Source organism: Miscanthus floridulus, chromosome 6 (assembly GCF_019320115.1).
Source record: "Miscanthus floridulus cultivar M001 chromosome 6, ASM1932011v1, whole genome shotgun sequence".
Lineage (NCBI taxonomy): Eukaryota > Viridiplantae > Streptophyta > Magnoliopsida > Poales > Poaceae > Miscanthus > Miscanthus floridulus.
The window spans coordinates 132,230,699-132,243,640 of record NC_089585.1 but is presented as its reverse complement, the minus strand read 5'-3'; the positions used below and the strand labels follow the sequence as shown (position 1 = coordinate 132,243,640).

The window sequence follows — 12,942 nt, the reverse complement described above, 5'->3', positions numbered from 1 at the left end:
GGGCCGCGTTTAGTTCGGCCCCAGATTTGGCGCCGCCCAAATTCACGGCACTGTAGCGTTTTGTTTTTATTTGGTAATAATTGTCCAATCGTTGACTAATTAGGCTCAAAACGTTCGTCTCGCAAAGTACAACTAAACTGTGCAATTAGTTTTTGATTTCGTCAACATTTAGTACTCTATACATGTACCGCAAGTTTGATGTGACGGGGAATCTTCTTTTTGCATAGTGTCAAATTCTGGAATTTGGATGAACTAAACGTGGCCTTGTACCGAACTTGTGGTGTTACTGAGCAAATGGATTTTTGGTTGCCCTCGGTTGGTGTGCGGTGTCATTGAACAAAATGGATTTCTTGGTCTTCTCTTTACGATTCTGATCTTGTGGGAGGTTAACGCCATCTTGGACTGTAAGTTCATGGCGAATTTTGTAAACGGTGTTTTTCATGTTTAGATAAATGCACAGGCAGGCGCACGGCTCTTCACTAAAGGATCTGGTCCGGCTTCAATTAAATGAACATGATTTTCCTAGTAATAATAATTGAATAGCCTCTCAAAATAAAAACGAAAACCATACAGAAACTGGACGTGGAAGTTCGGCCTCCACATTCTTGAAAAAAGCCTCCATATTCTTGAGAAAACCCAAAAAGAGGAGAGAAGAATCAAGTCCATCTACCTCCTTGAACTATTGCCGTTAGTCTATTTTTTCTCCTCAGACCCTATAACCAGACACTTTACCCGTTAAATTCTAAAAATGTTCAAATTATCTTCCTGTCTAGATTTAGAGTGGTTTTGAAGGCGGTTTAGTTATTATTTAGTTAATAAAAAACCATAAATACTTGATAACGTTTTAAAACCACATCTTATTTTATCTCTAGATTTTTAAAAGCTTGGAAACATGTTCTATGGTTTAAAAATCTTATCAAGTATTAATTGATTTTTAACTAAAAAGATGATAAAACGACCTTCAAAACCATTCCAAACCAGGTCAAAGAGGAAATATGCATGGTTTTGAGAGTTCAGGGGATGAAAATAAGATATCTGGTTTTGAAATTCGAAGGGTAAAATCAAAGTGGTGATAGTTTTTTTTTTGAGAATTATACAGTACAACGTAGACGCCCACAACACGTATGCACATTCATCCCTATGAACACATGTACGCATATCCTACCCCTATAAGCACCTCCAAAGGACTGCGCCGACAGATCTTGAAATTCACGAAATCATCACAGACGCCTCGCTGTCGACGGGGACGTCACATACCACTGAAAGCATAGTGACGTTAAATCATGGAATAAATTTAGGAAAATACGAGCACCCGTGCCAAATCGAGAACTTGAACCCAGGTGGACAGGTTCCACTGCACGGAGCCTAACCGGCTGATCTATCGTCAGTTTGCAAGCGGCGATAGTTTCAGAAAGAAGTGCAGTCGAATTTCTTTGTAAAAAAACCATAAGAAAATGATATGTCAATGAAACCTCACCTCTGAGAACAGCCCAACATCGCAGGGCAGCCTGCCAACCCACCCCTCTGCCCTGCCAGGCACCAGCCTTGCCAATTTTGCAGTTTCCTATCTTATCTTAGAGCATCTCCAAGAGAGGTGCTAAACATAGATGTCAAATCATTTGATTTAGCCATTATGTAAAATAGAAAACCTCTTAAAAAAACAACGAACTGCAACAGCCTTTCTAAATAGCTCGCCACATCATCTTTTTAGAAGCACCATGGCGCAGTAGTCCGCCGCCGGAATGTCACCGGGCCTTTGCTTCCTCCATGACCGGCCAGCGGCCACCTAGACACAACCATCACGGTGGTAGCTCGGCTCATTGGCTAATTGCACCCAAGCTACAGCAGCAACCCTGCCACGTATTGACGCCCGTGCATCAGGCCATGGCAAGCTGCAGCCGGCCTTGGCTAGCACTCGAAGGTCGCCCAATCTATCAAAATTGAATGTAGCTGGTTGGAAAAGGGATTGGCGCCGTCTGACTAGCAAGGATGGGGAACGAGTACGTACAACGCAGGGCAGAGCTCCTGCAGATGGCGGATGCGACAAGCTTGCGTAGTGCCACGGCATGATTTTTTGAGGAGCTCGAAGGGGCGGAGCAGCGTGGAGAGGAACACGCTCTGGAAAGGGCAGCCGGCGAGTCGGTGACTCGCGACGGGGATCGGCCAGGACAGCGTGGCAACAGGCCATGTGTGTGCGAAGCCACACGGGAAAGCGAGATAGCAAGCGGCGCTCACTAGCTTTCTTTGGCCACCGAGATTCACGGAATAGACGATTGGGTATTTTACAACTCCAGATACAACATCTGTTGGAGTCTATTTTGTAGCACAAAATATCTAAATCTGATTCGGAATAACAACTCTCTTGGAGTTGCTCTTATACTCTTATAAAGCAAACTCCATAAGCAGATTTTCCTGTCTTCTCTGCCAACCACGTCACCGCTTATTACTCCCTCCATTCAGTTTTCAATAACGATTCCTTAGCATGGCTGCATGCAGGATAGGACCCGTGTTTGGCAGGGCTCCGCGAACGGCTCCGGCTCCGACTCCTGCCGAAGCCCTGCCAAACGGGTGACGGGAACAACGGCTCCGCTGCCGAAGCCTGCCAGAGCCGGAGCCCTTTTTCTATTGCGCAGACGGAGCCACAAAACCAGGCTCCTCCTTCCTCGGGGCGTGAAAGGACGCGGTGGCCCTTCTGCTTGACCGCGTAGCAGCCAGGCCAACTGGTTTCCTTGCGTACGCATGCTTTGCCTTACGTAAAGAAGAGGAGGACCCTGTAGCAAGAATAATAGAAAAAGCAACTATTAGCTTCTCATTATATGTTCAAAATCGCCAGGTACTTGTAAAATATGTAATAAATCACAAAATATAAATAAAATGTAAAACCAAGTTAAAGCAAGGGCATTATGGACATTCACCCTCTTCCATCCATTCTACAAAAACAGAAGGAGCTATTTTGCCAAACGTTTTTCAGAACGGCTTCAACTCCTCCAGAGGAGCTGCTCCTTCAGAGAAGCCAGAATCGGAGCCATTTTCAGAGGAGCCAGAGCCCTACCAAACAGGCCCTAATGCATTTCCCGTCAGCACCGCTGAGCCCAGGCCAAGAGTCACCTACGTCCACAGCATTGTGTGAAGCCCATCTAAAACCACCCATGCAATAAATTTTTTCCATTGATTTTCATCCATGCAAAGAGTGCAGACATGCAGTACCTCCACATTGCCAAGGAGGCAAACCGGCAAGCATTCAATTCCACACGCATGTCCAGTCCCCTCCCCCACAATATAAGAATTGCTTAATGTTCATGCATCTGAAACGACTCCTCAATCTACTCTACATTGTTCCCACACCTTCCTTCAAGTTCAGTTTCCATCTAATCAATTCATTGTCTGACGGTTCCCTAATCTAATTGTTCATATAAATCACCATATGCAGGTGTTTGATTGTTCACAGACTCAGTAAGGTTTGGAGAAACCATTTCGGCAGTTTGGTCTCGCTACCTGCAAGACACGTCTGTCCTCCGCGGCTCCGCCCACCCTCTCACCCATTGCCAGTGTTCTCAGCTTGCTCTGCTTTTTCTACAGGAAGGAGGCCTCTGTCTCTTCTGCAAGGAGGCAATCCATTACTACGCAGGCATCAATTACCACGTTGTCCTCTATGAGTTTACGCGTTTATTTGTTGTTGGCACTGTCACTACTCTATTTTGTCATCCCTCGTGGTTCTTTTATTTTCATTTCTGCTGCATATTTGTTCTATCATTACGTGTCTAGCGCTCTAACTGATTAGTCATTAGGTTTTTAGCTGATTATTGGTCGTAGCATTGTACTTCGGATGATATGCCTTGTATATTTCTGTAATGTTTGACTAAAATATATTCGACAGCCAACAATCAGAAGGTATTCATCAATAACTACCTCCGTCCTTTGCTATCTGATGAATACATGAGTTCATATAAACTTATATTTTTCCTTGATTTGTCAATGCTAGGTAACTTTTCTAGCAGAAAAAAAATTACAGAGATAATAGAGGCTCAATTGATTTGGATGTGAAAGCATGTTTTATTTGATAAGTCTCTCAGCTCTTCCTTTTTGTTTTCCTTGTTATCCCATGTTCTCAGTTAATAAAGGCTAATATTGTTTCTGAAAAAAATGAATCTCTCTATATTATGTTGCGTATGTCCATCAGGTGCTACTTTTTCCCAGGAACGCACGGGGAATTCACCTAGTTATCATAACGTTCCAACACAATTACAATTTGCACAAATTGCTATGACTTGTGCTTCCTATCTAATGTCCTGCACAATTGCTACACAATGCAAGCACAATTACAAAACACAGAAGTCTTCTAATCCAAGTGCGAACACCTCATGCACGGCACCTTGATGTTTCCAGTTCAAGCACTTGTGCTAAATTGCTCTGCCTGCAGCCTGCTGAAAGTGGTTAGACAGCTGAAGCTCGCAAATCAGGGGCTCCACCTGGATAGTGGTTTAGGTACGCGTAGGCAAAGCGATGATGCCCGAGCACGGCGCGGGAGGCCGCGCTGGTGGCGAGCAATGTGGTAAACTCCCTGGGCAGCGGCAGCACCTGGGCCGCCGCCGCCAGCCACCTGAGTGCCGAGGTAAAAGGGAGACGAGGAAGGTGGACGCACGACCTTACGAATAGCGGCACCTGGCACCTAAGGGTCGATCGACGAGGAAGGCGACGGCGGAGGAAAAGGACGACTGGACGAGTCGCCGGCAGAGTCGTCGACCATGGAGATATGCGTGTGGTCTGGTGGTGGGCTTCGATGGGCTAATGGACTTTGCAGCCGTGTGGCCTGCTAGTTGGGAGGGGTGGAGCGTCCCACCGTTGGATGGGAACGGACGGTCTGATCTGCGCGACTGCAGGCATACGTCGCTGCGGGCGAGTCGGGTTAGAGGATTTCGATGCCCCTAAACCCCAGCGCCGCCTCCGCCACCGCCACCGCGATTCGGGACGAGTCACCGCTCCGTCGGCAGCTTGCTTCAGTCCCCGCCACGCGAAACACCGTTACGCTCGCTCTTCCCGTGACGCAGCCGCGTTGCTAGGCGCCGCCTATTTCTCGGACAAGCTCGCCACCATGGCGGTAGCATCCTCCTCCGCCGCCGAAGCCAACGGCGAGAGCAAAGACGAATTCCTCGTACGGTACGCTCAACCTCTAGATGCCTCTCCCCAGATTTAGCGCCTAAGACAAATTTTGACTTGAGCGTTTGTTGCTTGCAGCGACGACGCGCCGGGGCTGCTAGCCGCTCTCAAGGAGATGAAGGATGGATTGGACCTCGTCAGGGGCAAGGTCGAGGCCATCACCCGGAAGGTAATCTACTCATGTCTTCCCCTTCCAAGCCTCCGTTCCCTCTCCCAATTTCTTAAACCGCGAATTTGGTACTATGGGAGAATGAATTCGGTTTCGCTGTCCTCGCGTGTCGATAGGTCAAGGAGAACCAGTTGCCGACGGCCAACGGGATCGGGTACCTAGAGGCGAAGAACCACCTGCTCCTTGGCTACTGCCAGGACATCGTCTACTACCTGCTCCGCAAGGCCAAGGGGCTCTCGGTGGATGGCCACCCCGTCGTACGGAGCCTTGTCGAGATCAGGCTGTTTCTGGAGAAGGTTTGCCTGTGCCTTCGGATTGTTCATTTTCCAGCCTTGATGTAGTTGGTTAACTAAGTGATGGCTTCCTTTTGAATTTGGTGCGGTAGATTCGTCCGATTGACAAGAAGGCCGAGTACCAAATCCAGAAGCTCACCAACGCTGCTGACAATGCAACTGCTCGAGAGAAGACAGGAAATGCTGTGGCAAAGGGGAAGGACGAGCATTCGGATGAGGAAGACCCCCTGAAGTATAGGCCAAACCCAGATATGATGGACACAAAGGCTGGTCCTGATGGGCAGGTGATGCTTTTCACTTCCTTACTGTTTCTATACACTTGTTACATCGCAGATGCTTCCTTTTGTGCATGCTCGAACGTCCTACATGAACATTCCTTTGTGAAAGGACTATATTAATTAATAACTTGTCTGCACTTACAATATTGGAACATATCAGTTTGTTTTAGCCCAAATATCAATAAGTGCAATGCCATTCACATGAATAATTTTTCCCATCTTTGCCCAAATATCAATAAGTGCAATGCCATTCACATGAATAATTTTTCCCATCTTTCCTGCTACTACAGCATGTCCTTCGTAATATAATTGTCACTGGCAATAATGAATCAACATCCCTTCTCATCTCAAGAATTTTAGTTGGCATCCCTATAGTCCTGAATTTGATACTGACATGAATTCTTCCTGTCCCTTTAGGAATCCACTTTTAGCATTGTTTTTGTGTTGTGTATTTGTCCCATTTAAAATGTTGTTTTTGTTCCTTTAAGATTTTTGCATATTCTGTGTAAGTGCTAAATGCAAAAATTGTCATTAATACCTGTCATTCAAACTCATCATTTCCTGGAGCAGTGAGGTTTATTTCTCAGTTCATGTGGCTTATCAGTCTATACCTTCTGCTGTTCTGATGTGTAACCACTTTATTTCAGGATGCTGATGGTGTTTACCATCCTCCGAAATTTATGCCTACTAGCATAGATGATGAAGAGAAGCGTCATAAAAAAGATTCAAGGAGAGATAAAGCACTAGCCCGAGTGGCAGTAGAAAATCCTTATATTAAAGAAATAATTGATGATGCTGCGGACAGACCTGAAGAGGTTTGCTTAACTTTTGCTCTGAATTTATTAGCAGGCTGTCTTGGATGCAGAGTAAGCTATGTGCTGTTTATTGTCATGTTAAACAATCTTTCTGGAATTTACAGTGGAAGGAAACAGTGGGCGATGAAAGCAGGGAATTTGGGAGGTACATGCGACAGAGAGAGGAGCAAGAGAAGCAGGAAGAGGAGTTGTTCACTCGGGCTCCTGTAACCAAACGTGATAAGCAGATCGAGAAGCGCATAAGGAGACAACTTCATGGGTATGTTCAGATAGTTTATCTTTTGCTGCTGCTTATTGTCTGTGTAAATACACAATTGACTTTGGTCAGCTACGAGTATTATTCGGCACTTGGTTTGCCCTTTGGGATTTTCAGCTTGTCTTAATATCCAACTTACGCTCCCAACTGATATCTGATTCTGGCAACAGGCTAGGAGGCTTAACAGATGGTTTCGACCTTGGAATGAACATGCTAATTGGCGGAGACAAGGAAGATGATGGCGGTTCAAGCAAGTTGCATGGCAAGAGTGGAAACCGAAAGAAGCACCTGAAGAGCAGCAAGAAGAGGAAGAGGCATTAGCCTTGACCCACACTGTTGTAATACTTCAACATACTGATAAAGCCTAGAAGACGGTTCAAGCAAGCCACACGGAAAGTTGAAGCTGGAGAAAATACCAGGAGAGAAAAGGCTTTTGGTTCCTCAAAATGGAAGATTATTATTTCTGAAACATAGAACTTGATCGGAGCGACTGAGCCTGAGCTAATGGAACAGTATGAATTATATGGCTTGAACGTGGTAGGTGTAGCAAATTTTGTTCATCGTAGAGTATCCCAGATGATCGATTTATGGTTACAAATTGTTTCCCCGAGTCTCTGCTTTTTGTTTGTGTTTTGCAAGCTTGTGGATGCTACGGCAGAATTATTGTTTCAAAAAAAAAAAAAAAATGCCACGGCAGAATTTTAACCTCGATGGTTGCATGCACTGCAAACCCTTCAGCAGATTCCTGACGAAACCAGCGGCGGGTTCGTCAGGGATGACTGCCCGAACCCCGAAAGGAGACGGGAGCACCGAGCACCGGAGCAGGCCGCTGCTTTGCATCTGAGCATCTCTCTTCTTTGAATCTTATTATACAGGTTCTTCTGTCCGTCGGTGAGGCGGCGTCCGTCTCCATCTCAATTCCCTATCTCCTGTGCAAAAAAAAAAAAAGTGCGGATATTTTTTTTTTGTACGACATTTGTTTTGGTTCGTCCGTCTGCCCACGTCTATGATCCAACGACATTCTGCATGCTACTTTCTTTGGTGCGAAGAAAACACTAAAAGTCTTGATCCTGATTTGCATGCGCTACAAATATGGAAAGTCTTGACCCTGATTTGCATGCGCTATAAACACGGAAAGTCTTGACCCTAATTGCCTCAAACAAGGAAAGCGATCACCCACGTCTCACGCTCGATCATACCGCCCTCGTGCCACAAATATGAAATTCTTACCCTGATTTGCATGCGCTACAAACATGGAAGACCATCGTCGCTCGTCGCTGCACGATCGAACGTGTCTTCTTGGTAGGACTCAAACGCGTCACTGGTCGCTGCATGGAGACGATCGTCGCGCGCCCCATTCCTCAAGCCCCTGCACGATCGAGCCGCCCCTACTTCTTTCTCGTCGTGTAGTGGAGAAGCAACAACAATGGATCATCCATCGTCTGCCTACCATTGGGTGCACCTGTGGCTATATCATTGATCGCCGCATGGTCGCCGCAAGATCACCTCCTCGTGCGATCTCCCTTCCCCATGCGATCTCCCCTCCACGACTTGCTCCATCGTCTGGTCTGTGCGCCCGCGCCGTCATCCTCCCCGTGCGCCATGTACACTGCCGCCTCCACGACGTCACGCCGTCGTCCTCGCCGTTCGCCCGCATCGTGCACCTGGAAACACCGCCGCCTCCACGAAATCCGCGCCGTAGTCCTCGCCGTTCTCCCACGCCATGCACCCGAGCCGTCGTCCTTGGCTACCGCGCCGCTACCTCGACGCCACCTGAGTCATGCACCCAAGCCGTCGTCTTCGCATATGTAGACCGATTGGCGTCGCCCGTCCTCCATCGCCCGCCGTTCATGATGTTACACAACCATAGTTCATGATGCTGCAGACGTTCTTGTTATATAGCTAATCATCTATTTTTGCGATATTGTGTGCCTGCACATTGGATGCCATTGTTTTTTAGCATAGTTAGCCCTTTGTCTGTACCAATCTCGTTTCAAGTAGCTCGAGCCTTATTTATTTACTGATAGTCTCAATTCATGAGCTTGGTGTATCAATGTTAGATACTTTACTAGTAAAATATATTAGATACTTTTCTCTTGTCAACTTTTTTATGGCCACTGAATTTTTGGCTTGCTAATTTTTTATTACACTGGATGGCATTCAGATGTTTGGCATCAGGCCTTTGCACCTCTAGACCTCGCTCGTTGAATTGGTGTTCCCGTAACAGCAACACCAAGCCAGGTCATAAAGTTATCTCTGCACTGCAAAATGTCTGTGGATTGATCTTTGTTTATTTTTGAACAATCTGATGTAGGCAGGCAAGAAAAAGAATGATGATTTTTCACTGAAGTTAAACCTTGAAAAAGAGGGATTTTTCACTGAACTTGCCCTGAATTGTTGTAATTTATTGCCATGGCTTACATTTGTAAACTCTAGAGGATGAGTCAATGGTTGGCACTGATACACTGATGCTGGATGCAGAGCACAATCAGCTTTCATGTTATTGAGCTTAATATAATGATATTGTAACTAAGGTAACTTTTTATGTCTTGGCATGACCATGTTGAGTCCAAGTTATAAATATGAAGCTCAGATAATTTTACTGGCAAAAATAGAAAGATGACAAGCAGTTCAGTTTTTAGGTTATACATATAAAGCTCAGATAATTTTACTGATAAAAATAGGAAGATGACAACCAGTTCAGTTTTATGAGAATGTGACAATTCATAGACATTGTTTTCTTAAAAAAAATTATGGTCCTCTCTTCAATTGGATTAGTGATGATGTAAAAAAAAGTTAAAAACCAACAATATCTCTCCATCACATGTTTTCTTAAAAAAAACACAGTGAATAGTCAACAAAAATGTGGTGGGGCATTGCTTATTTATTAATTATCTGAGTCAACAAAAATTTGAAAAGGTCTATATAGTAGAGTCGGTGAGCTTGCAACGCCGTGCTTTTCGTGACCGTGTTAATTTTATGAACTTTGCTTTTTGGATTGATGTCATTTTAATGTGCGTATTTAATTTTATAGTATTGTTATCTTATTATATGATCTGTGTATTTTTAATATAAAAATTTAGTTGTCCCGTAACAACGCACGGGCACACTATATATCCCGTATTTTTTGGAACGTTTATCAAGGTTGGTCATCCGGTTTATGTACAACAATCACTATCTTCTCAAGCTTTAGCCAGATTCATGGCTATATATTTATGCAAAAATTGCTCCACAAAAAAGTAACAAACATATGTATATCCAACAAACATCGTACTAATTTAGATGTATGTGGTTGTCTATCTAGACTTGCTTCTGCTCTCATGAAATGAACTTTGCTTTTTGGCACTGATTATGCCTTTGTCTAATTATTTATTCAGTTAATGAGTGTACATTTGTCTATCATAGGTTATTATTTTTTTTCAATTAATGAGTGTACATTTGTCTATCATAGGTTTGCTCAAAAGAAATAAAAAAGGATCTTGTTCTCATGTTCACTTGAATGGTTGAGCTGATGTTTAGTTTAACAAATACCGTACTTGATAACCGTTGTGGTCGATAGATCCTCAACACCAAGCTACAAAGTGTTTTCTTCGCTAAAGTCCTACTCACTATCTTTGCACAAGACACATAATTTGGCTAGGTACCTAACATATCTCTCTTTTTTATTTGCATGCAGGCAGGGATGGAAAAAATATTGATTGTTTTAGTTTCGCATGGAGACAGGAAAAGATGTAGCTTGAGATGAAGGCATCAGGCGTTCTCAATCTAGGTGACCGTGAGTGACGTGCGTATAATCTTTAAGTCATGATTTTGTTTCTTTTTATTTTTTTAATTTAGCTTGATTCATTTTGTTGATTATGTTAATGGTACTCCTGCGGGGCTCTACCACCACAGCTACCTGGAATCAAATGGTGAGCTGCACATTGTGTGTGCCATGATGAGCACGTTCTACGAGACAGAGCTTCACCTACAGCAGCGCGATCTACAAGTGAAACCTCCACGACCGTACGCCGAAGTGGTTTAGGGTGAGGAACATCGGTGATCATACACTGCTCGTGTCTAAACATTTCAATGAAAGCTTCAGTGGAACAAGTGTATCCAAGTATAAGGAGAACAAAATCTACATGTCTGAGCCATTGTATGGGTATCCATACGACTTGGTCTATCGATTAGAGATCGTTGATATTGCTACTGGCACATCCGAAGTGAAGCCCGTCCAGGAAAAGTTGCAGGGTTCCGAAGCTCTAGGTTGGATTCGACCCAACCTCTAGAAGCTTTAGAGTTTGTGAGCCTGCGCCGCCGCGTACTCCGTGACTATGTTAAATTCATAAACTTTGCTTTTTGAATTAAATATCACTTTAACATTGGTATTTAATTTAACAATATTGTTATATTATCGTACGATCCGTATATTTTTAATATAAATTGTTAGTTATCCCGTAGCAACGCACGGACACGCTGCCTAGTAGCCAATGAAGAGATGAAATGCGGTGCAGGCCGAGAGTCCAGAGACGCAAGTATCTATTCTCCATTCCACTGGCTAAGTGCCTTAGTGATAAGTATATTCTTCTTACCTGACCGGTGAGAGGTGGCTTTGTACCAAGAGAGGAGAAACGAACAAATTGCCACTCAGATGAGTAATTTATTACTCGGGCATGGTATTCGTTTCCCTCTATTTTTCCCACTGGAACTGAACTCACCGCTTTACAACCAAAGCAGCTATGGAGCATACAAAAGCTTCAATATATTGATCGTGACATCTACTTTTTTCTTCTTATTTTTCACAGCTCCGTGCTCATCTAAATTATCTATTCTATTTTATCCTCAAACTCTGAAAGTACATCGTGATTAGAGCACAATTTAAACATCATCTCAACTTGATAAAAAATGCTGTTAAAAAGGGCTCTAGCCACCCAACTATGTGTAATAATCGGTCGCCGTTACAAGTTCATAGTCCAAATACATCTAGATCAATGCTAAAAAGCGGAGTAAGCAAGCACACACTACAGGTATCTTTCTCCCTCATCAAGTTGAGGATGAACAAATTATTATTCCTCATTCCACTTGTGTGCTTCCACGTTATAAAAGCGCACCCGACGAACGCTACCATGCATCCATCGCACCAACAATCCACACACAAGCACTTCAACGCACAGCGCACTACACACACAAACACCAAGCATCGTCAATGGCTTACTTCCAGGAAGTGGACTACAGCTCGGAGGAGGTGAGGTCGGTGGCCCCGGCCGGCGGCTTCGGCCGCTACGGCGGCGGCGGCCAGCAGCACGTCGTCAAGGAGAAGTTCGAGGAGGTCGACACGGTGTCACGCACCGGCTGCGGCGTCCAGCAACACGTCGTCAAGGAGAAGTTCGAGGAGGTCGACACGGTGTCACGCACCGGCGGCCACCACCACCACCACGGTCACCACGGCGGCCACGGCGTCGTGGTGCGCGAGACCAGGGTCGAGGAGGACTTCAACACCTGCACCGGCGAGTTCCACGAGCGCAAGGAGAGCTTCGTCGCCAGGGCTAACTGAGCCGCCGGCCGCACCACCGTACCATGCACGCCCGTCCGTCCGTGCGTGCGTGCCTTATGTATGTATGTGCGTATAAGATTGTGCAGGGTCATCGTACTTGGCTGGCGTGCACGCACTCAGCTTCTGTACGGATTACGACAATAAGCTTGTGACCTGAATAAAGCTTCTCCGTACTACCTACGTTACCATGCACATTCTCTCTGTCAGAAAATAGAATACAGTTTTAAAATGTACTAAGTTAAACAATTGTTAGTTTTACCAAATTTATATAAAAAATATGCTAATATTTATCAGACTAAATAAATCTCGTTAGATTCATCAGAAATATAATTTTTATAATATACCTATTCAGAGTCATACATATCGATAATACCTTCCATAAACTTATTTAAACTTATAAGATAGTTTGACTTTGATCAGATCTAGAATTGCATGCTT

General features: G+C 44.7%; 2 protein-coding genes across 2 annotated transcripts; both read left to right on the top strand.

Annotated features, from left to right (window-relative positions):
- Positions 1-4,220: 4,220 nt before the first annotated feature.
- LOC136459675 (uncharacterized) lies at positions 4,221-7,578 on the top strand. Its single transcript, XM_066459515.1, has 7 exons — positions 4,221-5,157; positions 5,236-5,326; positions 5,443-5,622; positions 5,712-5,903; positions 6,545-6,712; positions 6,817-6,971; positions 7,139-7,578. Exons 1-7 carry the CDS (start codon positions 4,847-4,849, stop codon positions 7,287-7,289), a joined length of 1,248 nt encoding a protein of 415 aa, XP_066315612.1. The 5' UTR covers positions 4,221-4,846; the 3' UTR covers positions 7,290-7,578.
- Positions 7,579-12,072: 4,494 nt separating this feature from the next.
- On the top strand, positions 12,073-12,696 carry LOC136459674 (uncharacterized). Its single transcript, XM_066459514.1, has one exon. The coding sequence runs from the start codon at positions 12,157-12,159 to the stop codon at positions 12,502-12,504; it is 348 nt and encodes a 115-aa protein (XP_066315611.1). The 5' UTR covers positions 12,073-12,156; the 3' UTR covers positions 12,505-12,696.
- The last annotated feature ends 246 nt before the right edge of the window (positions 12,697-12,942 follow it).